Source organism: Gadus morhua, chromosome 6 (genome assembly GCF_902167405.1).
Source record: "Gadus morhua chromosome 6, gadMor3.0, whole genome shotgun sequence".
Classification (NCBI taxonomy): domain Eukaryota; kingdom Metazoa; phylum Chordata; class Actinopteri; order Gadiformes; family Gadidae; genus Gadus; species Gadus morhua.
Window position 1 is genome coordinate 2696496 of NC_044053.1, and position 23110 is coordinate 2719605.

Below are 23110 nucleotides of genomic sequence, written 5' to 3' on the forward strand. Positions count from 1 at the left end.
ATGGCGAGTCTTGCCCTGTTAATTGACATTACTATACTTAACATCACTGAAGACACATATTAACTGATTTACCTTTACGTTGCTTAGCATTTTTTTACCCACTTATGGCTGTACTATACTACATTGCAATTAAACAATATGTTATGCATGGAGAACAAACAACCAAAAAGTTTCAAATTCTGGTTCAAAGAATGGATGAACTCCATAAAGTAAACTGATGTGAGGAATCTTAAAACAGCTAAATATGGCTAAAATATGGTCTACCTCCATGCATATATGAAAGATGGTCAAGAATTTGATATGAAAATAACTCTATAAGGACACTAAAAGTAAGCCAAAAGGGCAAGCTCTAATGAATTGCATCCAAAAATACTATGTTTTTTTGTATGCAGTTTAGACCTCTTCATTTTGTATTTTTTAAGTCCTTCATAGGGGACACTGAAACCTGTCCCCTCTTTCTTTACTCTCACTTTCCCTTCTCTTCGTCTCCTCATCCCTCCTTTCCTCAATCTTTAGAGCTGAAGAAAGTGGAAGACATGGCACTGTTCCTTTTAAAACATCAAAATGATATTCAATAATTTTCAAAATAAGAAACATTTCCATAATTATTCAGAGTCTAATTATACCTGTGTCACCTTTAACGCTACAGCTGTGGTCAGGACATGGTCTCCATGGATACAGGTCCAGGGGTGCATGGTGGTGTAGGGGCCCTCCTGTGTTTGAGGACGATGCACAGGGATGGTGGGAATAGCAGCTGCTCTCAGCCTCTCGCCCTTTCTGGTCTCCACTAACCGGTCTGCCTCAAAATGTCCTGCAGAGTGACTTCACTTTAGTTATTCCGTACCAACCGTTTGGTTCTCCTCCCTGCGTCGGTGGGGAGGAGTACATCTGTACTCCTTTCTCTGAGCGATTGGAGCCTCCTCATGCAGCTCAGGAAACCGTGTTGGAGACTTTAGGACAACACGGAGGAAAGAGCGGACAAACTGCTGACATGGTCTGAGTTTATTGATTTATATCATGAATTGCAGTAAATAAGTGAATAGTAAAAATAATATATATATGTATATAATATGTGTATATATATATGAGTGGTATATGTATATATAATATGTGTATTCATATATATGATTGCGCATGTATATATATATATCTGTATGCATACATATATTTGCATGTATAGATTATATGTAGATTAGTGCTGTCAAGGGAGTAAAATATTTAATCGCGATTAATCACATTAATGCCATAGTTAACTCACGAATAATCGCAAATGTTTATTCTATGCTAAATATCCCTTGATTTCTTTGTCCCATTATTTTTTCTCATTTTAATGCTCTTATCAACATGGAGAAGTTCATCGGCTTGCCTTGTGAAAATGTTTTTTTATTGGCATATACTGATCAAAAAAGGACGATACAAAAAAAAAGCCTATAGTGCAATTAAACGATGAACATACAAACATACTGCCTTGAGCATAGCAGTCAGGCTACTGCTTCTTTGTTTTGAGCCAAAGAAAAAAAAAAAAAAAAGCGTTAATCGCGCAATAAAAAATGTAACGCCGTTAAAATTGGTTTGCGTTAACGCCGTTAATAACGCGTTTAACTGACAGCACTAGTACATATGCATATATATGTCTGTACAGTATACATATGTATATGTTGTATTGAAAGAACGATCAGCAGCTCAAATTAAGATCGATATTAATCAGAAAATCGATTATTTTAACCAAGCCCGAAACACAACTCATGATTCACGCATAGAAAAAGCCCACAACCATAATATTGTGATGCAACATCTTATCTAATCTTATACCGTTCTCAACTCTCCTTTTTCTTCCTTCCTAGGTTCTTATTGAAGATGCAATACCAAAATGATTTGAGGAACAGGTTTTATAACTCTGTTGCTGCTTAATATAATATATGACTGTAACGCGTTGCCCCAACACTGTGCCCCATCAGCCCCCCCTGCTCACTCCCACCCCTCCCTCTACTGCTTCCACCTCCTGCTTTTAACCTCCACCCTGGAACCATCCGAGACCTGATCCAGGCCTGCAGCCCCGCCCAGCTCCTCCTCCTCCTCCTCCTCCTCCTCCTCCTCCTCCTCCTCCTCCTCCTCCTCCTCATCCTGGGTGAAGAGGTGAAGGTGCTCCATGCTGGCCCTCAGGCCCCCCAGCTCTCCTGTTGGCCCCTGGGTCTGGCTGGGTCACTGCTCCCAGGAGCCTCCTGTACAGACTGATGAAGTTGGCATTTTCCACCTCCGGCTCCCTCTCCTGGAGCTCCTTCTGCCGCCGGTGCACCAGCCTGCCCTGGTACAACCTGGACCAACCCGTCTGGGATTAATGAAGCACTTATCTTATCTTAAAACTACATTCTGTTGACCCCACCCTCAACTTTCTCCGTCACAAACGTGTATACATTTCTCAGTATTTCACTGTTAAAATATCAGTGTTGTGATGTTGTCCTGTTATTTAAAGTTACTTCTGATTTTATATGATGGTCTCACTATGGAACAGTAATGGCTAGTAATGGTTTTGCTATGCAAACAGTACTGACTAGGGGATGGTGTTACTATGGAAACAGTACTGTCCGGGTGATGGTGTTGCTATGGAAACAGTACTGTCCGGGTGATGGTGTTGCTATGGTGTTGCTATGGAAAAAGTACTGTGTGGGTGTCTCACCAGGTGAAGTGGGGTTCAGGGAGGGGCTGGCAGAGCAGCAGGTTGAGCTTGGAGGCGTTCTTCAGGCAGGCCTGCCATTGGTTGAGGCTGTGAGCCACGACACCATCCAGAGGCTTAGAGAGGTGTTTGGTATATCCCTGCCAGCCTACACACACACACACACACACACACACACACACACACACACACACACACACACACACACACACACACACACACACACACACACACACACACACACACACACACACACACACACACACACACTTTAAGTTCCGCTTTCCTGATAAGATATATCCCTGCAAGCCTACACACAAACATAAGCATGCACACATAGGGAGGGAGTAATGAGTGAGGAAGTTACTTTACTTGAAATACAACAAGTGCTACCTACCTGTTGTCCCTCCCTTCCGTCGGTTCAGTTCTCCTTGGACCATGACCATCAGCAGAGCTTTGAGGAGCGTCGGCTCAGGGCTGGCCCTCCTCAGCCAGTAGCGGGTCACAGCCACTGGGAGGCGCAGGTGAGCCGGAACTCCCTCCAGCGTCTCTTCCTCCACGCCCAGAGTCTCCAGACACACCTGCAGCCTCACAGCGGGGTCTGCCTGGGAAGTGGGAACAAAACACATCTCAAGGATAACCAAGAACTCCACTTGTAGAGGGTTTGCCTCAGATAACTTCTTCTATAGGTTCAACACATGCTGTTTATTACATAATGCAGATGATTTATGAGACTTGCAATATGCCTACACCCACTACCCTCCAACTTTGAGAATTTCAATGGTCTCAATGTGGAAGACAGTCAACCAGGTTAAGATATTGCTAGTTAATAAGGTTGTTAATGGTGAAGTGCCAAGCAATCTCAGGGGGGGGTTTCAACTGTGTCCGAGATACACATGCATGCTCAACAGACGGAAGGCCACATATTTTGGTGAAAAAGTTGTCTAGGCGGGAGATCAAAGATATCAACTGAAAAACTAAATGCTATTAGATTCAAACCCCCCTGAAAAAATGTATAAATCAATGAGACTAAACGATCGGGAAATATTCATTGAATTTGGACTGATCATTTAAAGTTGCACCTCCCATGTTAGCCTTCTTCTTACTTGGTGCTGCTGCTATAATCAGTCTATTATAAATCTATGGTCGATCTCTTGTCCATCTATTATCCATCCATCATCCAGCTGAATGAGTCGGTAGGCCTACCTGGGGCAGAGAGTCCAGCCTCAGTGTCTGAGCGGCTCCTTGGACAAGCGGTCGCACCTGGAAACTGATGAGCTCCAGACCGACCCGGTCCACCTCCTCCACCTCACCCCCCCTCTGGCCCAGCAGCAGCCCGTACCACACCTGCCGGATGTGCTTCGAGGTGAGGTTGGAGCTCTGTAGGTCGCTGTGCTCCACCTGGGTTTGCAGTTTGTTCCGCCTGTGCACAAGAAGGCCCAACACGTCACTGTTCAGCTCTCCTCTGGCCAGGGGCGTGCGGACCCAGTCGGGGACGCAGCTCAACAACTCAGCGGGCAGCGGCGGAATGGTTCCCTCGCTGAAGAACCCCCGCAGAGAGGAGCTGGGGAGTCGGTACTCCAGCATGGACTTCCTCAGCATCGTCCGCGCCTCTGTCTGTGCCTGTTGACTCATGCTGGGCATGAGTTTCATCACTGCTGTCAGGGTGTCTTCTGTCGTCCGGTCTGCCCTGGCTCCCAGCCAACTCAGGAGGCCCACCAGGTTAGTGCCACTGAATTTCATTTTAGGACTTCCCGCTGGAAGGTATCTGGCCCAATTAACCTCTCTGAGGTTGACGTAGTCGTTCCCGGCCAGCGAGGCGAAGACGGGCAGCAGCTGGGGGTCGATGTGGAAGAAGGTGCAGAAGCTGGACATCGAGTATCGCCTGCAGGGGATGCCATGACGCGTCTCCACTGAGCGCCACCGGAAGTGATCCAGGGGCAGAACCCCCTCTGGAAGGTCGTAGATGTAGAAGTCGCTGTCTGCGGACAGAACCGGGCAGCACCACTCTCTGGCCAGGGCAGCCAGCCGGCCGTCCGCCTCTCCGAAGCAATAGACCAGCGGCACCTTCAGGTCGTTCAGCGTCTGTCTGAACACGTGCTTGGTGAGGGTGGGGAGGATGCGTCCCTTTCTGCCCGTCAAAGCGGCATCATGGGTCTTCTGGACCTTCTCTCTGGCCCGGATTTTGAAGGTTTCCAGTTTGATGTCACTGGTGCTCGAGCCTCCGTCCATCACCACGTATGGTTTGATTCCACAGTCGGCCAGAGTCTTGAAGAAAGCCTGGACCTCCAACTGGAAGGCCAGGTACTCCCCGCCGTGGTTCTGGTCCAGGTTGGACGAGAAGTAGAGGTGGAAGAGCATATTGTTTCCATCCACCACTAGCTTGCTCTTCCTGAAGTGGATGTCCGGGGAGATCATTCTGTTGTCCTCCAGGAGTGAAGATAAGCCCTTTACCCCCATGGTGACCCACAGGTCGAGCTCTAACTTTAAGGGAGACTGGACTGGTGAAGTTCTCTCTTCAGCTATCTGTGCTGACTGGACTCACACAGAGAGGATCCCAGCTCCTTTATACACACACACACACACACACACTGGGAGTGGCTCCTTAGGTTTCCCTTTGCTGACATCTACAAGATAGGACATGACACACACAAACACATAGAACACACACGTGGAGTTAAACACACACACACACGCACACGCACACACACACACACACACACACACACACTGAGAGTATCTCGTTAAGTTTCACTTTCCTGAAATCTACAAGATGACATCACACTCACCCCCCGCTCCAAACACACACATACTGATGACTTTCGTTTTTCCAGAAATTTCCGAGGTATCACATTTTCAACTCCATAACATAATAACGTGGTTATGCAGCCGAACACTTAAAGCCTATTATACTGATGTGTATTTGTCCAGTAGAAGTTGCAATATGGTAAGTTTGATTTGAGTCACGTCGTTCAAGTTACTTCATGCTTAAAGTCACTTGAGCGACGTGACTAAAATCGGAAGAAAAAAAATCTGCGATTCAGAGAATGATCTAGTGCCCATATCAATCCATGTTAATTCAAAGTAACTAGTCTTCTCATCTATGCTGCAGTTAATTGTTGTTCTCTTTTAAGCTTCAACAAGGTTCCCCGGTCAGGGGAAAGGAGAAGGGTCCATCTGCAGGCTTGGGTGTTTCTGTCATGACACTAGAATGCCCTTTAGGCGTTCCCGGTAGCGTTTCATCGACCAATCACGAGGTGTTTCGAAAGGCATACTGGGTTTCGCAAGGCATACTGGGTTTCGCAAGGCATACTATGCTTTCTTTCCTTAATGGCAATTTTACCTCTCTCATGCGTCTAATTTCACACTTTATGTATCAAGTTTTTATCGGAGCGGAAGTAGTATCTCTTTGCGTCCTGTTTCACTGCCTTGATGATCTTCAAGGTTTAATTCCTGACGAGGTCCGCCAGGTACAGGACCCTCCTGATGGCCTACTATTGGTTAGTTGAAAATGATAATCATCATTGAGATTAAACATCTCTTCAGGTGTCCTGGCCAAGACAGGCAGCAGTAGCCTACAGTCACACATAGCATACACACAAAACATACGAAACATAAACAACTAAAACCGTCCGCAGGGGGGAAGGGGGACATACGATAGGATACTACTTTATTTGTCAGTAAATTGAAAATTAATTTTGCGTCCCTATCAATATCGCAAGACATTCCGGGAGGCTCAAGGAGCAGGGTAATATTACATTTGAGCAACAAAGTGTAGTCTTGTGGAGGACTCTATAGAAATAATTCACCATACTGTGTTATTGACATGTTTTCGGTGCGTTATAGGGACACTGTCTCTTTAAGATCACGTCACTTGTGTGTTGATATGCTGGTCGGCGCAATGTTTGAATTTAACGGTTTTTATATGATGAAATGAACGACCTGCCGTTGCTTGTCGAGGTAAGAAATTGTCTCTTTCTTTCTTTTTTTCCGCAATATCTACAGTCTATAGACAGAACGTCTTACCTGGGAGTTTGTTTACAGCGGAGCCGTTATGTTTAAAAACATAACGCTTACTTCGGCGAGTGTTTCGCTGCTTTTGTCATGACGTGCGGTGCATGCGTGTGTGTATGTGTGTGCGTGCGCGTGTGTGTGTGCGTTTTCGTGTATGTTCGTGGGCATGTGTGTGAGGTGTGTGTATGCGGTGTGTATATGCGTGCTTGCTGTGTATGTATACACACAAACTGTGTGTGTGTGTGTGTGTGTGAGCTGCAGGCTGCTTGGCACATGCGCACATGAGTAGCTCTGTGTAACTGGTGCGACAGGCTTGCTATTATAGTAGTAAGATGATAACATATCATATGGATCCAGTTTTTCGCAGGAGCACAGAGAGGGTCCATGGATTCATCTTCATCTGCTCCGTAGCTTCCTCTCAGGGTCTGGTTGTTACAGTCACTAGGACAGAGGGAGGGCTGAATGGCTGATTGTGAAAGGCTACAGGAAATGGACTCTATCTGCCCAACTTAGAAAACAACGAAAAGTTTGTTGAGGCATTTTATTTATTTTATGTCTGTAGAGTTGTTTTTTCAAGAACATTATTTTGACAACATATTCTAAAATATCAATGCTATTTATTAAGATAGGAATATTTTCCACAGCTGTATCCCATCGAAAATACACTGCATGCTCAAAATAAGGTAATAAATAAACTTTTATAGTTTAATAGCCTACTTAAAAGGTCTAATACAGTTCCCAAAGAGCTTTTTCTGTGTCTAAATTGGGTAATGCATACCTATAATACCTGTACTTTTATACAGACGGTTCACAAAAAGACTTTGGTTCAATTCTATCTGACTTCTGCTATCTTAATAATAGTATTCAGGGAAGAGAGGACTTCGACACACATGGCAGCAGACAAAGTTCCTGCTGAGTTCCAGTGAATTATACTTCCCCTTTCTTATATAAGCTCCACAGTGGTGAGGGTGATTATTATTTATTTTTTTAACCTTTATTAAACCAGGAGAAAAACCTATTGAGATTAAAAATCTTTTTCAAAGGTGACCTGGTCAAAGCAGGCAGCAGCACAATGAACCACAGTTACAGACAAACAGTTTCAGATAAACACACAGGGACAAAAATGTAAACAGCACTAAAATAAGGCAAATCAATTCACACTGCATCGATCTTAAAATATCCTTTTCTGTAAAAAGGAAACAAAAACACTGATATCTTAGAGTCTAGCTCAATTTCCTTCATTTTCAACTTAAAAGCATTTAACTAAATGAATTCAACAAGTCCTAGGTCTTTCTGCAGCGTATTCCACACAGTGAGGGCAGAGTATACAAAAGCCATTTTACCCTGTTCTTTCCACATATTGGGGACAAATAGCAAAACCAAGTCCTCTGAACGTAAAAAGTGTGGACCAGCACTTTTCCGCATGATAAGGGAGCATAAATAGCTAGGTAGCACAACAAGTATTGCCACATGAATAAAAATGCAGAAGTGACTGAGCCTACGAGTGGACAAAGCAGGCCATCCTACCCGAGAGGACAACTGGCAGTTGTGAGTCCGAGCCTTACAGTTTGGAATGAATCTCAGGGATGATTGGTACGCCTATTATTATCTGACCCCCATTAACTTTAGCAGTATTTTAAATGGCTTCACTTTAACACAGGAACAACCGATGATAAGAACATGACAGATCTTATTGTAAGCCTGCATGACCCATAGACTGTAAAGTAGGGATCGACCGATATATCGGTCGGCCGATATTCGCGTTTTTTACGTGTATCGGTATTGGCCGATACGCGGCTGATTTTCGCCGATATTTTTTCGCTTTTTTTAAAAAAAAAAAAAAAATTTTTTTTACTTGTTCTACCTCACCTGTTTTTAATATTTGTTAAATATTGCTCATCTAATTTTTCATCCTTGTTTTACCTCACCTGTTTTTACTATTTGTTAAATATTGTTTTTTATATTGAAGTTCAATAAATGTTCCTTTTTTTAAATTGAGACTTGTAACATTTGTTATCAGTGTAATTTTTATGATTGAGGGAGCAAAAGCAGTATCGGCTCTAAATATCGGCTCTAAATATCGGTATCGGCGTATCGGAGTATCGGCTAAAGGTGCGAACACACCAAGCGCGTACCTCGCGTACCATGTACGCGCGTAATGCAGCTAAAATGTTGCTTGACCATTTTGTGTCAAAAATGGTCAGATACGCCCGTAACGCGCGTAGATGAGACCGCCCAAAACTCCCCCCCCCCCCCAGCCTGTGGCTGCGCTGGATTTAGGAGTCCGAGGAAGGAAACCCAAACGCCGCCGTGTTTGGGTGGATGATAGAGCTTGGATCGGGTTAGATTAAATAATCTCGGATATAAATAACACTAATCGGGTTAAATAACTTCACATGGTGTGTCTGGTGTGTTTCCAGCATTCGTAGTGTTGATCAGCAGATATACAGTCCGCCAAGACGTTGAGGTTGCTTAGTAACCAGAGACTCTGTCCATGCAAGTGAACGGAGCGTTCCCTCTTCGTCATAACTATCAAACCAAACATCCTTCACATTCACCGAGCGAACATTATGAAAGTAAAATGCACATTTCTCGCTAAAAATGTTTCCATAAAAGCATTTAATGGCGTAACTATGTTACTATTTCCACACAGAATAAAGAAAGATGTCGGCCGTATGCTTCTGTCCAAGCTCACTACTCTCTGCCAGTGACGTCGGGTCAAGCTCAACGCTGATTGGCTATTGCGGCGCGTATGAGCGTAAAAAGTTCAATTTTTTGAACTCCTCGCGTACGCGCGTATATGTACGCGCCGCGCGTATATATACGCGCGTATATATACGCGCCTCATACGCCCCTAACGCGAGTAAAATGTTGCTTATACGCATGTAACGCGTGTACGCGTCTCATACGCGCGTAAACCAATGGTTCCCTATGGAAAAAATGGCGATTTTATATGCGAGGTACGCGGGTAACGCGTTTGGTGTGGCCGCACCATAAGGCTGATGAAAAAATATCGGTATCGTATCGGCCCTAAAAAATCTGTATTGGTCGATCCCTACTGTAAAGATATGATTGCATAAATACTGTAAGCTAACAGAAGAACTAGCTCATGAAAGACTGAGCGGCCATTCCATCAGGAAACTAAGTTGGGAAGTATTTTTTTTAAACGTAGCCTAGTCGTCAGGACCAGAATGGAGAAGAACCAGTCTTTACAAACCTCACCGTTATTCAGACAACCTTGAGTATATTCAGAATAAACAACAACATACAATAAAGACAGACAACAGACATGATGACGTCAGCGTTCCCTTATCTCGTCATCACTGGAGGAGGAAGAGGAGTCGCTGCTTGAGTTTGGTTCAGCCAACGACCTCGCTGTAGACGATCTCATGTTCCGGTCCAGGGGCTGACCTGTCACCCAGAAGCAGACCAGCAAACCTCAGATTCCCTTCATCATTTCACTAGTAGGCTTTAAGTGCCACTGAACCAGTGAACCAGTGAACCTGTTTCTGTTTTAAACATCGTAGTATGTCTATTTTGATCTCAACATAGTCATGCCATTCTGACAGTTACTCAAATAATAAACTTGTTTTGAAAAACAGACGTTTTTGCTAGTCTACGCCAAAGAGTTTGTTAAAAACCAATTCTCCTCTGAATTCCAGTTCAGGTGCTCTTGAATGCCAGGATGAAGTCGTGCGTGTGCATGCGTGCGTGCGTGCGTGCGAGTGTGTGTTGAAAAAAAGCTGCCGTGGCTCGTAACCATGGGGATAACAACTCAAAACAACTCATTTCATGATTTATTTGAAGTCTCTAGTGTTCAAACTTGAGTTTAAACAGGGCGTTTAAAAACACTTTGTTACCCACATGCTAAATGCTCTTTGGCAGATTTGATACTACCAAGTCAGTTTTTTAAATGCTATTGTACCGGAGGTAAAGCCAGGGGAGACGATGGTTTGATCAACCGGACCGTTATCGTCCGTTACGCTTTAGAAACGGTTCATTAGGAATGTTTAAATGGAGTAAGTGTTGGCACTGGTTTCATCAACGAACATGTACTGATCTGTTACACAGCTAAAATATGACATCCTCCCGTCTTATTAGTGATGAACGATGACATCACTACCGTCTCGTTCACCATCAGAAGGTCATCGTAACAGGAGGCGTTACCTTGAGGAACTGGGTTTGAAGTGGACGGTTGAATAGGTGACTTCCTCTGAAGCTCCCTCCTAGACAGACAGACAGACAGACAGGTGGTCAGACAGACACACACTCACACAAACAACCCGTGCGCGCACACATATACAATTACACATACACACACACACACACACTTTTAGTTTCAAGTGACGGGAATTACTCACCTGTTTTTGAATAACCTCTGATGCCTTTTTTTGGCCATGCCTCCTATTTAATAATAAAAAGAGACATTGCAGATATGTCCAATAATAAAACACCATTTTACTACCAAATAAACATTTCAGATGAGAGATTTCAGTTGGATTTCTATTAATTACTCTGAATTTAGTCTCCAAGGGTTAATACTTTTCAAACATAATCATCTTCGTTATCATCATCAAGATTAAAGTGGACATTTCGAAGATTTCGATTCTGTTCCCTTTGGCGACACATATGGTCATAACTGGTAATTGCAATCTCTACCGGTGAGCTCCACAGTGAGCTCCGTGCCCCACCCCAAGTTGAACAGACATTTATATCAACACAAATCTTAGAGATAAATACTTTCATCTTTCCTAAAATATCATCTCACAAATCATCTTCAACGTCCTATTTTGAGCTCTTCTCAGATTTGATTTGAGTACCTTTTAGCGAAGACCAGCCCGGCCAGGAGGAGAAGGAACACAGCCAACAGCACCGACACCGTCAGGAACCAGTCAAACTTCTCTTTTCCAGTCACTGTCACATTGTGTTTTCCTGTAAAACAACGCATTTATGTCAGAAACAATTAGATTAGTTTAGAATCACTTTGTTATGAACAGTGAGATTACATTACAACGTGTTAGATACACTTAGATTTGTTAGATCACATCATTTCAGAAACAATTACATTAGATGACCTATGAAATGAATTTACACATTTAGATTAAATTAGATAGTGTCAGACTATAATAGACCATATTAGATTAGATTATGTTAGACTATCATACACTATATTACCTTTGATGAGGGACCACCCTCATGTGCATTAGTGAACACAGAGGGGCTCACCTTCATCTACCAACACGACCAGACTCCAAGGCGCAGAGGTTTTCTGTCTGCTGGAGTCCAGAGAGCAGGTGTAATTCCCTGTGTTGTTATTGGTCAGATTGCTGAGGTGGAGGGCGGGGCCTGTCTCTGATAGGGCGTGGCCATTTCTGTACCAGTGGACGTCCAATTGGTGGAAGGAGCAGGCTGAGGTACAGGTGAGTGTGACCTGACCGCCCTCTTTCACCACATTGTCAGTGACGGAGCTTCTGACCTTCACAACCTCTCCATCTGTTGAAGACACAGTGAGACGGACATTCTTTACAACTGGACAGATTGCTAACACAAGGCTTTAGTCTATGCTACACATGAACCTCCTAATATGGCGCAATTTAATTGGTTCGCTATCTCGGGATATTGAGCAATATCCCATGACTGAGATCTCAAACTCAGGATATTGTTTTCAACGTGTGATGGTCGCTAATAAAAACAAATTAACCGCAATAAAAAAACTAATGAATCCCGGCTAAAAATGTTATCTTGTTTATTTTTTGGAGTGTCCACGTGTAGAATATACCGAAGCAATTATTCACCTCAGGCTCCGTGAATAGTGGGGAACAGGCTATTCCCCACTATTCACGGAGCCTGAGGTGAATAATTGTTAAATATTAGATTAGATAATGTCAGAACATAATATACTTTATAAGATTATGTAATGTTAGACTATAATAGGCTAATTAGATTAGATACTGTTAGACATAATAGATTTTAATTAATTAGATAATGTCAGACTATAATAGACTATATTAGATTAGATGAAGGACCACCCTCATGACATTAGTGAACACAGAGGGGCTCACCTTCATATTCCCCCACCAATAGACTCCAAGGCACAGAGGTTTTCTGCCCACTGGAGTCCAGAGAGCAGGTGTAATTCCCTGCGTCGTCATTGGTCAGACAGCTGAGGTGGAGGGCGGGGCCTGTCTCTGACAGGGCGTGGCCATTTCTGTACCAGTGGACGTCCAATTGGTGGAAGGAGCAGGCTGAGGTACAGGTGAGTGTGACCTGACCGCCCTCTTTCACCACATGGTCAGTGACGGAGCTTCTGACCTTCACAACCTCTCCATCTGTTGAAGACACAGTGAGACGGACGTTCTTTACAAATGGACAGCTTGCTAAAACGAGTGTCATAACTAGAAGAAGTAACACTGACTAGTAACAGTACGACACTAATATACTAGATTAAATAATGTCATACTATAGTACACTATATTAGATTCGATTATTTTAGACTATAATATACTATATTAGATTAGATAATGTTAGAATATAACAGGCTTTAGTATATGCTACAAGTGAAACTCCTAATATGGCGCAATTTGATTGGTTCGCTATCTCGGGATTTTGGGCAACATCCCATGACTGAGATCTCAAACTCTGGATATTGTTTTCAGAGCGTGTGACGGTCGTCTCGTCACGCTAATTAAAAGCTAATATGCCGCTAATAAAAACAAATAAATCCAGACAAAAAGGGTTATCTTGTTTATTATATGGAGCGTTCACGTGTAGTATATACCGAAACAATTATTCACCTCAGGCTCCGTGAATAGTGGGGAACAGCCCCCGAGACCGAAGGTTGAGGGGGCTGTTCCCCACTATTCACGGAGCCGTCGGCGAGTAATTGTTCAACATTAAATTGGATAATGTTAGACTAAAATATACTTTATTAGGTTACATAATGTTAGACTATAATAGGCTATATTAGATTAGATAATGTTAGACATAATAGACTTTAATAAATTAAATAATGTCGGACTATAATAGACTATATTAGATAATGTCAGATTATAATACACTATATTACATTAGATGAAGGACCACCCTCATGACATTAGTGAACACAGAGGGGCTCACCTTCATATTCCCCCACCAATAGACACCAAGGCGCAGAGGTTTTCTGCCCACTGGAGTCCAGAGAGCAGGTGTAATTCCCTGTGTTGTTATTGGTCAGAGAGCTGAGGTGGAGGGCGGGGCCTGTCTCTGATAGGGCGTGGCCATTTCTGTACCAGTGGACGTCCAATTGGTGGAAGGAGCAGGCTGAGGTACAGGTGAGTGTGACCTGACCGCCCTCTTTCACCACATTGTCAGTGACAGAGCTTCTGACCTTCACATCCTCTCCATCTGTTGAAGACACAGTGAGACGGACGTTCTTAACAACTGGACAGAATGACAGCATATACCCTTCAGTTGAAGTGGTCATCACTTATCATTTACTATTTACCACTGTCGGTTTGCAGATACAACGAATCATAAAATGCATTTGATCCAAAGCGTCTTCCAGGACATCCAAAAACATCTCATGAGGAGCAGGTGGGTGAGGACATCTTGCTCAAGGTTGACTACAGGAAGCTACTAATCCCTCCCCAATGGGGACCAAGTGTAGTCTCTTCCTATAGTCCTATTATAATGGGACAGTAGTAGAGGTAACACCGACCCTAGTAACAGTACTAGATGTTAAACAAACTAGTAACAGCACTAAATGTAAAATTAACTAGTAACAGCACTAGAAGCATAGTGACAGTGCTAGATGTAAACTAACTAGTAACAGTACTAGAAGTAACACTTACCAGTGACGTTGACTCTGACTCCTTTCTTTCCAGCGAAGCCTCCGCCGTTGGTCTCGAAGCGGTAGCGGTACGTTGCAGCGTCCTGTTTCTCCGTCTTGATGATCTTTAAGGTGCAGTTCCTGACGAGGTCCCCCAGGTACAGGAACCTGCTGTTGGCCCGGACGGTGCTGCTGTTGTACACGTTGGGCGTGGTAAGGTGGCAGATCGGGTGATCGGGGCACCAGACCACCCGCTCCACCCGCTCCACCACCGCGCCGGTCCTTTTGTGCACCGCGGGGTGGGTGAAGCTGCAGGGGATGGTGGTGGTGGAGCCCTCCACCACGCAGAAGGAGTCAGGGTACTCCACGTGCCAGTCAGGGTCCGCCCCCAGCGGCCCTGGAGGAAGCAGACAGTCGGGGTCACAACAGGGAGCCCGGTTCTAAGGGAGGGTCTCACATGAGGTCATGCTCTCTCCAAGTTTTTTTTTCTTTCATATTATGAAAGCTCTTGGGGTAAGGCCCATTAAGAAAACAATGCAGTATTATTATCATCAATATTATTATTATTATGATAATATATGGAACGATAAACTGATCAAAGTGTCCTTCTTTATCTGTGTCTAGTGGTAGAGTTGAGGTCCCATCAGGCTCTAAAAAGAGCTCTCGGTTGAGCCCACAGGACAGCTGGATCCAGTTTGTGTACGGACACGTTCCCGGTAGTAAACACAAGAAGCATTACAGCTTACCAGCTAGCAGCAGGAGCACAGAGAGGGTCCGTGGATTCATCTTCATCTGCTCCGTAGCTTCCTCTCTGTGTCTGGTTGTTAACGCCACTTGGACAGGGGGAGGCCTGATTGGCTGATTGTGAAAGGCAACAGTAATAGTCTTCACATGTAGCTTCCTCCTTTTAGATATTCTCTGCAATAGCCACTAACCTCCCTTCACAGTGCTTTAAATACCATATATAGCTTCCCTTCTCCCTCTCTCAGTGACATGACATCCTATCAACAGTTCAGTTTATATTGGCCCAGTAGAACGTCCCTATAGACCCATTATCAACGTGTTTTATAGAAGTAGTCCCTTTGTTTTGGATTGATCTACAACTTGGTTTAGATTGTAAAATATAATTTGAAGTAGAATTTGACTTTCTATTATTATTATATTGAGCAACCGTTATGTCTTTATTTGATTCATCAAACTTAGAGACTAGAAGTTAGGGATGCACGATGGGCCACAGTGTACGCGGCCAACATCGGTCACAGTTGGAGTATCTCCAGTGTATATGGATTATTGATCAGCCGTTATTATTAGTGAACACGACAGGATAACGTGAACAATGACCATGTTTAAAGTACAATAACTGGCAGAATAAGCGGCATTTAAATGTCTTCATGATAATTGTATCTCAGTGACCCCCAGATATTACCCCTCAACAAAGGGTGTGAATTCAAACGCTGACCTATGAACAAGATAGTGTGGATGTTAGTTTACGAATGTTCTCTGAAGACAGAGAAATATGAGTGTTGGTGAGCTGCTGAGCTTATCTCACACAGTCTCTCGCTCTCCGCCTGAGTTCATGGGTTGGCCAATGGGCAGAGAGGGGCGGGACTTCTGGTGATGAGGATCAACAGTGACTCTGCTCAGTTATATTAATGCCTTGTGGTTTGTGTCTTCGTTGGTTTATTCTCTGGTTCTCGGGTTTGTTCATTCTCTGGTTCTTCTTTTTCTGTTTCCTCATTCTGTGATAGAAACAGAGTTAAGGTAGGGTGGGCAATTTGGAGCAACAAGACAGAGATGTTAAATCTTTTAATGATCCAATCAAATGAGACATCCCTCCCTTCAGACTACTTCCTCAAACCAAGGGACTTGCTCACTGCCTTTGGCAATAGGACAGACCCATTGGGCAGACTGCAGTCACGTAGAATGAGTAGGGCCACACTCCTCCTAAAGATGTCCGACCCGCTCCTCCTAAAGATGGCCGACCCACTCCTCCTAAAGATGGCCGACCCACTCCTCCTAAAGATGGCCGACCCACTCCTCCTAAAGATGGCCGACCCACTCCTCCTAAAGATGGCCGACCCACTCCTCCTAAAGATGGCCGACCCACTCCTCCTAAAGATGGCCGACCCACTCCTCCTAAAGATGGCCGACCCACTCCTCCTAAAGATGGCCGACCCACTCCTCCTAAAGATGGCCGACCCACTCCTCCTAAAGATGGCCGACCCACTCCTCCTAAAGATGGCCGACCCACTCCTCCTAAAGATGGCCGACCCACTCCTCCTAAAGATGGTCAACCCACTTCTCCTAAAGATGGCCGACTCACTCCATCTAGGTGGCTTTCACTGGGCTCTTCAAGACACAGGACACAGGGTGATGAAGTTCAAACCGGTTTATTGCGGATGTTGAAGTCCCTGACACATGAAGATGGTGATCAGTGCTGCCATCTAGGTGATCTCCTGAGTGTGTGTGGTGACGGCTGGTTTAACCTGTGAGCATTGACTAGCCAACGCACAACAGGTGTGCAGCCCCACCAGCCCCAGAGTCTCTCAGTCTGACTCAGGCCAGGTGAGGCTGCTGAGACCAGCCGTCAGCCACAGCCCACAGGGACGGCAATGGAATTTACTCCAATATGACAAAATAATTATTCTAAAATACAATCACCTTACCACATTTATTAACATGAACATTTCTACTTTAATCTTTATGCGTACAAATATGTTTTCTTCAAATCAACTTCAATGTCTCGTATCGACCAACAGCTTTTTTACATTTGATTGGTTTTGTTTGTGCACCATTTAGCGAAGCCAGCCCCAGCCAGGAGGAGAAGGAGAACCGCCAACACCACGCCCTTCACCACGGCAACCACCAGGTGGACGGACCTGTGGAATCCTGGAGAACACCACAAGGGATTCATCCATGGATGGAGCGGTCATTAGGTTAGACTGTAATAGATAATGTTAGAGTATCATAGACTATATCAGATAAAGTTAGACTATACTAGAATATAATAGATAATGTTAGACTATCATAGATTATTTAACAATTATTTACCGAAGTGATAGTTAGTAGTATATACTATATACTAATATAGTTTAGTATATACTACACTTGAACACTCCAAAAATAAACAAGATAACACTTTATTATTTATTTTATGAGTTTGTGATCTCAATCATGGGATATTGCCCAAAATCCAGAGATAGCAAACCAATCAAATTGGGGCAATTTAGGATGATCACGTGTAGCATAAACTAAATTTGATTAGATAATGTTAGACTTTCAGAGACAATATCAGATAATGTAAGACTATACTAGACTTTAATAGATAATGTTAAACTATACAATTATAGTAGACTATATTTGATAATGTCTACTAAAATAGACTATATTACATTAGATAATGTCACACTATTGACCTTGGGTTCCTTGAAAGGCGCCTCTAAATTAAATGTATTATTATAATAGACTATAATATATAGGATAATGTTAGACTATAAGAGACTACATTACATTAGATAATGTCCGACTAGTGTCGGACATTATAGCCATCAGTAGGCTATAATGTCCGACACTGAGCTATAGCCATCAGTAGGACAGGGGGAGCTGATCGGCTGATTGTGAAAGGCTACAGCAAAATTTCCTCACATGTAGCTTCCTCCTTTTAGATATTCTCTGCAATAGCCACTAACCTCAAAATCACATCGCTTTCAAGTGCAAATAAGTCTCGCCCTTTTTGCTCTCGACTAACCGGTCTGCCTCAAAATGTCCTGCAGAGTGACGTCACTTTAGTGATTCTTAATGAATCGAACATTAAGCTTCCCAATGGTGTGTTCTTTGTTTGTGTTTGATTAAGATCCCCTCACATGTTTTTTGTCATTGTAATCTTTGATTAGTCAGATGGCTCCTGCCGGTTTGAGCCGACCCTTTGGTTCTCCTCCCTGCGTCGGTGGGGAGGAGTACATCTGTACTCCTTTCTCTGAGCGATTGGAGCCTCCTCATGCAGCTCAGGAAACCGTGGTGGAGACTTTAGGACAACACGGAGGAAAGAGCGGACAAGCTGCTGACATGGTCTGAGTTTATTGATTTATACCATGAATTGCAGTAAATAAGTGAATAGTACAAATAAAATGAAAATATATATATATATGTATATATGTGTGGTATATGTATATTCATCTGTGTATATATATATATATATATATATATATATATATATATATATATATATATATATATACATATATATGCATACATATGTATGTATGTTTTGTATTTTTGCATTGAAAGAACGATCAGCAGATCAAATTAAGATCAATATTAATCAGAAAATCGATTATTTTAACCAAGCCCCAAACACAACTCATGATTCATGCTTAGAAAAAGACCACATGCTTAATATTGTGATGCAACATCTTATTCTAATTTTATACCGATCTCAACTCCAAAATGATATGAAGAACAGGTTTTATAACTTTGTTGCTGCTTAATATAATCTATGACTGTAACGCGTTACCCCAACACTGTGCCCCATCAGCCCCCCCCTGCTCACTCCCACCCCTCCCTCTGCTGCTTCCTCCTCCTGCTTTTAACCTCCACCCTAGAACCATCTGATCCCTGATCCAGGCCTTCAGCCCCGCCCAGCTCCTTCTCCTCCTCCTCCTCATCCTGGGTGTTGAGGTGAAGGTGCTCCGTGCTGGCCCTCAGCTGGGCCTCAGGCCCCCCAGCTCTCCTGTTGGCCCCGGGGTCTGGCTGGGTCACTGCTCCCAGGAGCCTCCTGTACAGTCTCCTGAACCGGGGGTCATGAAGTATCTCCTCTGGCTCCCTGTTCAGAAGCTGCTTCTGCCGCCGGTGCACCAGCCTGCCCTGGTACAACCTGGACCAACCCGTCTGGCATTAATGAAGCACTGTCTTATCTTAAAACTACATTCTGGTGACCTCAACTTAATCTGTCACAAATATTTATACGTTAACATTTCTCAGTTTTTCACCGTTAAAATATCAATATTGTTATGTTTTCCTGTTATTTTAAGTTAATTCTGATTTTATATGATGGTCTCACTATGGAACAGTAATGGCTAGAAAGGGTTTTGCTATGCAAAGAGTACTGACAAGGTGATGGTGTTACTATCGAATCAGTACTGTCTGGATGATGGTGTTGCTATGGAAACAGTACTGTCTGGGTGATGGTGTTACTATGGAAACAGTACTGTCCGGGTGATGGTGTTGCCATGGAAACTTTACGGTCTTGGTGTCTCACCAGGCGTAGTGGGGTTCAGGGAGGGGCTTGCAGAGCAGCAGGTTGAGCTGGGAGGTGTCCTTCAGGCAGGCCTGCCATTGGTTGAAGCTTTGAGCCACGACACCATCCAGAGGGTGAGGGTTGTGGCTGGTGACCCCCTGCCAGCCTACACACACGCACACGCACACGCACACGCACGCACACGGGAGGTGAGTGTTTGTTTGTTTAGTTTTTTTGCTAAGCACCACATGTGCTACCTACCTGTTGCCCCTCCTGTCCGTCGGTTCAGTTCTCCTTGGACCATGACCATCAGCAGAGCTTTGAGGACCGTCGGCTCAGGGCTGGCCCTCCTCAGCCAGTAGCGGGTCACAGCCACTGGGAGGCGCAGGTGAGCCGGAACTCCCTCCAGCGTCTCTTCCTCCACGCCCAGTGTCTCCAGACACACCTGCAGCCTCACAGCGGGGTCTGCCTGGGAAGTGGGAACAAACCACATGTCAATCTAAAGGATTTCCAAGAACTCTGAATTACGTTATAAAACTAAAATATTAATTTCACCAAGGTAGTGCTCAAAGAAGTTGACAATATCAGTTGGAGTGAGGAGTTAGACGGATTTGATATGAATGACATGTTGCTATGACAAAAGAGACAGTCGTTGATGATATACTTTCAGGTTTATACATATCCCTAACCCCAATTAAGTTACAAAAATGTATCAGTTTGTAAATCTCCTGATACAACCTAGCTCTAGCATCGATTTAGCCTAGCCCTATTCTTTGTTTGGAGATAACTATGCCGACTGCCAGTGTCCATCTATTATATAACTATGCTCCATCCATCATCCAGCTAAAGGAGTCGGTAGGCCTACCTGGGGCAGAGAGTCCAGCCTCAGCGTCTGAGCGGCTCCTTGGACCAGCGGTTGCACCTTGACACTGACGAGCTCCAGACCGTCCCGGTCCCACTCCTCCACCTCACCCTCCCCCTGGCCCAGCAGCAGCCCGTACATCACCTGCCGGATGGGCCGTGAGGTGAGGTTAGAGCTCTGCAGGACGCTGCACTCCACCTGGATTCGCAGAAACTTCCTCCTGTGCACAAGTATGTCATAGTCCAGTATTTTGGCCCCCAGGTCTCCTCTGGCCAGGGACACACGGACCCACTCAGGGACCCAGCTCCAGATCTCAGGAGGCAGCGGCGGAACAGTTCCCTCACTGAAAAACCTCCGCAGAGAGGAGCTGGGGAGTCGGTACTCTAGCATGGCGTTCTGCACCTCCGTCCGCATTTCCGTCCGCGCCTGTTGGCTAATGTTGGGTATGAGTGCCATCGCTGCTGTCAAGGTGTCTTCTGTTGTCCGGTCTGTCCTGGCTCCCAGCCAACTCAGGAGGCCCACCAGGCGGGGGGACTTGGACTTCATTTTAGGACTTCCCTCTGGAACATACCTGTCCCACTTAACATTTCTGAGGATGTCATAGTCGTTCCCTGCCAAAGTGGCGAAGACGGGCAGCAGCTGGTGGCCGATGTTGAAAAGGGTACAGAACCTGGACGTGGTGTATCGCTTGCAGGAGATGCAACTCCTGGCCCCACTTGCTTTAACTGAGTCCATCTGGAAGTGATCCAGGGGTAGAAACCCCTCTGGAAGGTCGTAGATGTAGAAGTCGCTGTCTCTGGACAGCACCGGGCAGGACCACTTTTTGGCCAGGGCAGCCAGCTGGCCGTCGGCCTCTCTGAAGCACCTGACCAGCGGCACCTTCATGTCGTTCAGCGTCTCTTCGAACACTGTTGTGGTAAAGAGGGCATAAAAGCCCTTTTTCCCACCCTTCAGAGCGTCAGGGATCTTCTTGACACGTTTTCTTTGACGGTCCATCCTGTGGTTTAGTTTGATGTCGCTGGTGCCCGAGCCTCCGTCAATCACAACATATGCTTTAATTTGACAGTCGTCCAGAGTCTTGAAAAATGCCTTGACCTCCGCCTGGAAGGCCAGGTACTCCCCGCCGTGGTTCTGGTCCAGGTTGGCCCTGTTGTAGAGGAGGTGGGCCAGGTTAGTGCCGTCCACCACTAGCTTGCTGTCCCAGAAGTGGATGTCCTGGTAGATCTGGTTGTATTCCTCCAGCAGCGACCACAAGCCCTGTACCCCCATGGTGACTGATTGGTGAAGTTCTCTCTTCAGCTATCTGTGGTGACTGGACTCAACCAGAGAGGATCCCAGCTCCTTTATACACCAGCACCGCACACTGCGAGTGGCTCCTAAGGTTTCACTTTCCTGCCACTACAAGATATGATATCTCTCACACACACACACACACACACACACCACACACTATCTCACACACACACACACCACACACTATCTCACACACACACAACACACACTATCTCACACACACACACGCACACACACATTGGCGGCGCCAGGATATTTTTGTTTGTGTTGTTTTAAAGTTTGTATTTCCTTACATACATTCCTTCTTCTGAACTTCATCCAACAAGAGTGAAGTTTGATTTGTGCCGGGTAGCGTTGTTTGTGTGCATTGACTGGATGGCTCTCACCCACGTATTAAATCCATTAAGGATATAGGTTTTCTCCTGGTGGAATCCTCCCTGGTGACCAAAGTGCCGGTGTCGTGCCAATGTAGTTACCCCCGATTAAAATGTTATCCCCTGCTGCGGGAGCGCGCATGCATCCAGTGCAGGCGTAAAGAAACACGCTTCGATTTCACCCAAGGCTGAATTAAAAGTAGCCTACACGTTATTCTATGTTTTTGATACCAACAAGGTTGTAAAGAAGTCCTTTATAGCACATCTGTCAAAATTTATGTTTTTATTCTTCCTACGTGTTTACGATCTTTATTCATTCATTTCATGGCAGCCGAACTGACAGCTGATAGGCCGACTGAAACCAGCTGATCGTATTTTATTCCTATATCAGTTGAAAAATCTGCGGATAAATAATAACTATAACATTGATCATGGTAGGCCTATCGCAATTATAGTGCACTTCATTACCCTACACAAATAAACGAAAAATAGCCCAAATAGGTCTCTTCTCTATAATGCACACTTGCAGGCCTACATGATTCTTCTTTCCTAGACAACTTCAGATCATTAATAATACATTTTGAATATAAACATGATTCCTCTTTCCTAGCCAATTATATCTATATCATAATATAGTTATATAGTTATAATCATTCAGTAGTTAAGCTAGTAGTTAAAACATTCGTTCACCAGTAGTTAAGCTTTTGATTCATTCGTTCAATCATTCAACTACTGGTGAACGAATGATTCAAAAAGCTTAACTACTGGTGAACAAATGGTTTGTGAAAGAGAAACAACTCAGTATGATCAGGCCTGCCTTAACCTGCAATTGGGCCCTGGGGCTGAGAGG

The 23110-nt window shown here is 44.5% G+C and overlaps 2 protein-coding genes across 7 annotated transcripts; both read right to left on the minus strand.

The window, feature by feature from the left end:
- Positions 1–1813: 1813 nt before the first annotated feature.
- On the minus strand, positions 1814–21963 carry LOC115545496 (protein asteroid homolog 1). Of its 5 annotated transcripts, XM_030358755.1 has the most exons (6): positions 20597–21960; positions 19993–20200; positions 19753–19897; positions 19103–19368; positions 18359–18519; positions 16867–17384 (listed from the first exon to the last, which is right to left on the minus strand). In XM_030358755.1, the coding sequence occupies exons 1-5, from the start codon at positions 21860–21862 to the stop codon at positions 18500–18502; spliced, it is 1905 nt and encodes a 634-aa protein (XP_030214615.1). In that variant the 5' UTR covers positions 21863–21960; the 3' UTR covers positions 16867–17384; positions 18359–18499. The 5 variants fall into 5 exon arrangements, with proteins under 5 accessions (XP_030214617.1, XP_030214616.1, XP_030214615.1 ...); XM_030358758.1 differs by lacking the exon at positions 19103–19368 and having other exon boundaries at positions 20597–21963; XM_030358757.1 differs by lacking the exons at positions 16867–17384; positions 18359–18519; positions 19103–19368 and adding an exon at positions 1814–2315 and having other exon boundaries at positions 20597–21961.
- On the minus strand, positions 9853–15378 carry LOC115545509 (sialoadhesin-like). Of its 2 annotated transcripts, XM_030358774.1 has the most exons (9): positions 15242–15378; positions 14518–14892; positions 13805–14071; positions 12751–13017; positions 11915–12181; positions 11509–11620; positions 11050–11092; positions 10856–10914; positions 9853–10099 (listed from the first exon to the last, which is right to left on the minus strand). In XM_030358774.1, the coding sequence occupies exons 1-9, from the start codon at positions 15285–15287 to the stop codon at positions 10048–10050; spliced, it is 1488 nt and encodes a 495-aa protein (XP_030214634.1). In that variant the 5' UTR covers positions 15288–15378; the 3' UTR covers positions 9853–10047. The 2 variants fall into 2 exon arrangements, with proteins under 2 accessions (XP_030214634.1, XP_030214635.1); XM_030358775.1 differs by lacking the exons at positions 10856–10914; positions 11050–11092 and having other exon boundaries at positions 15242–15377.
- Positions 21964–23110: the final 1147 nt, after the last annotated feature.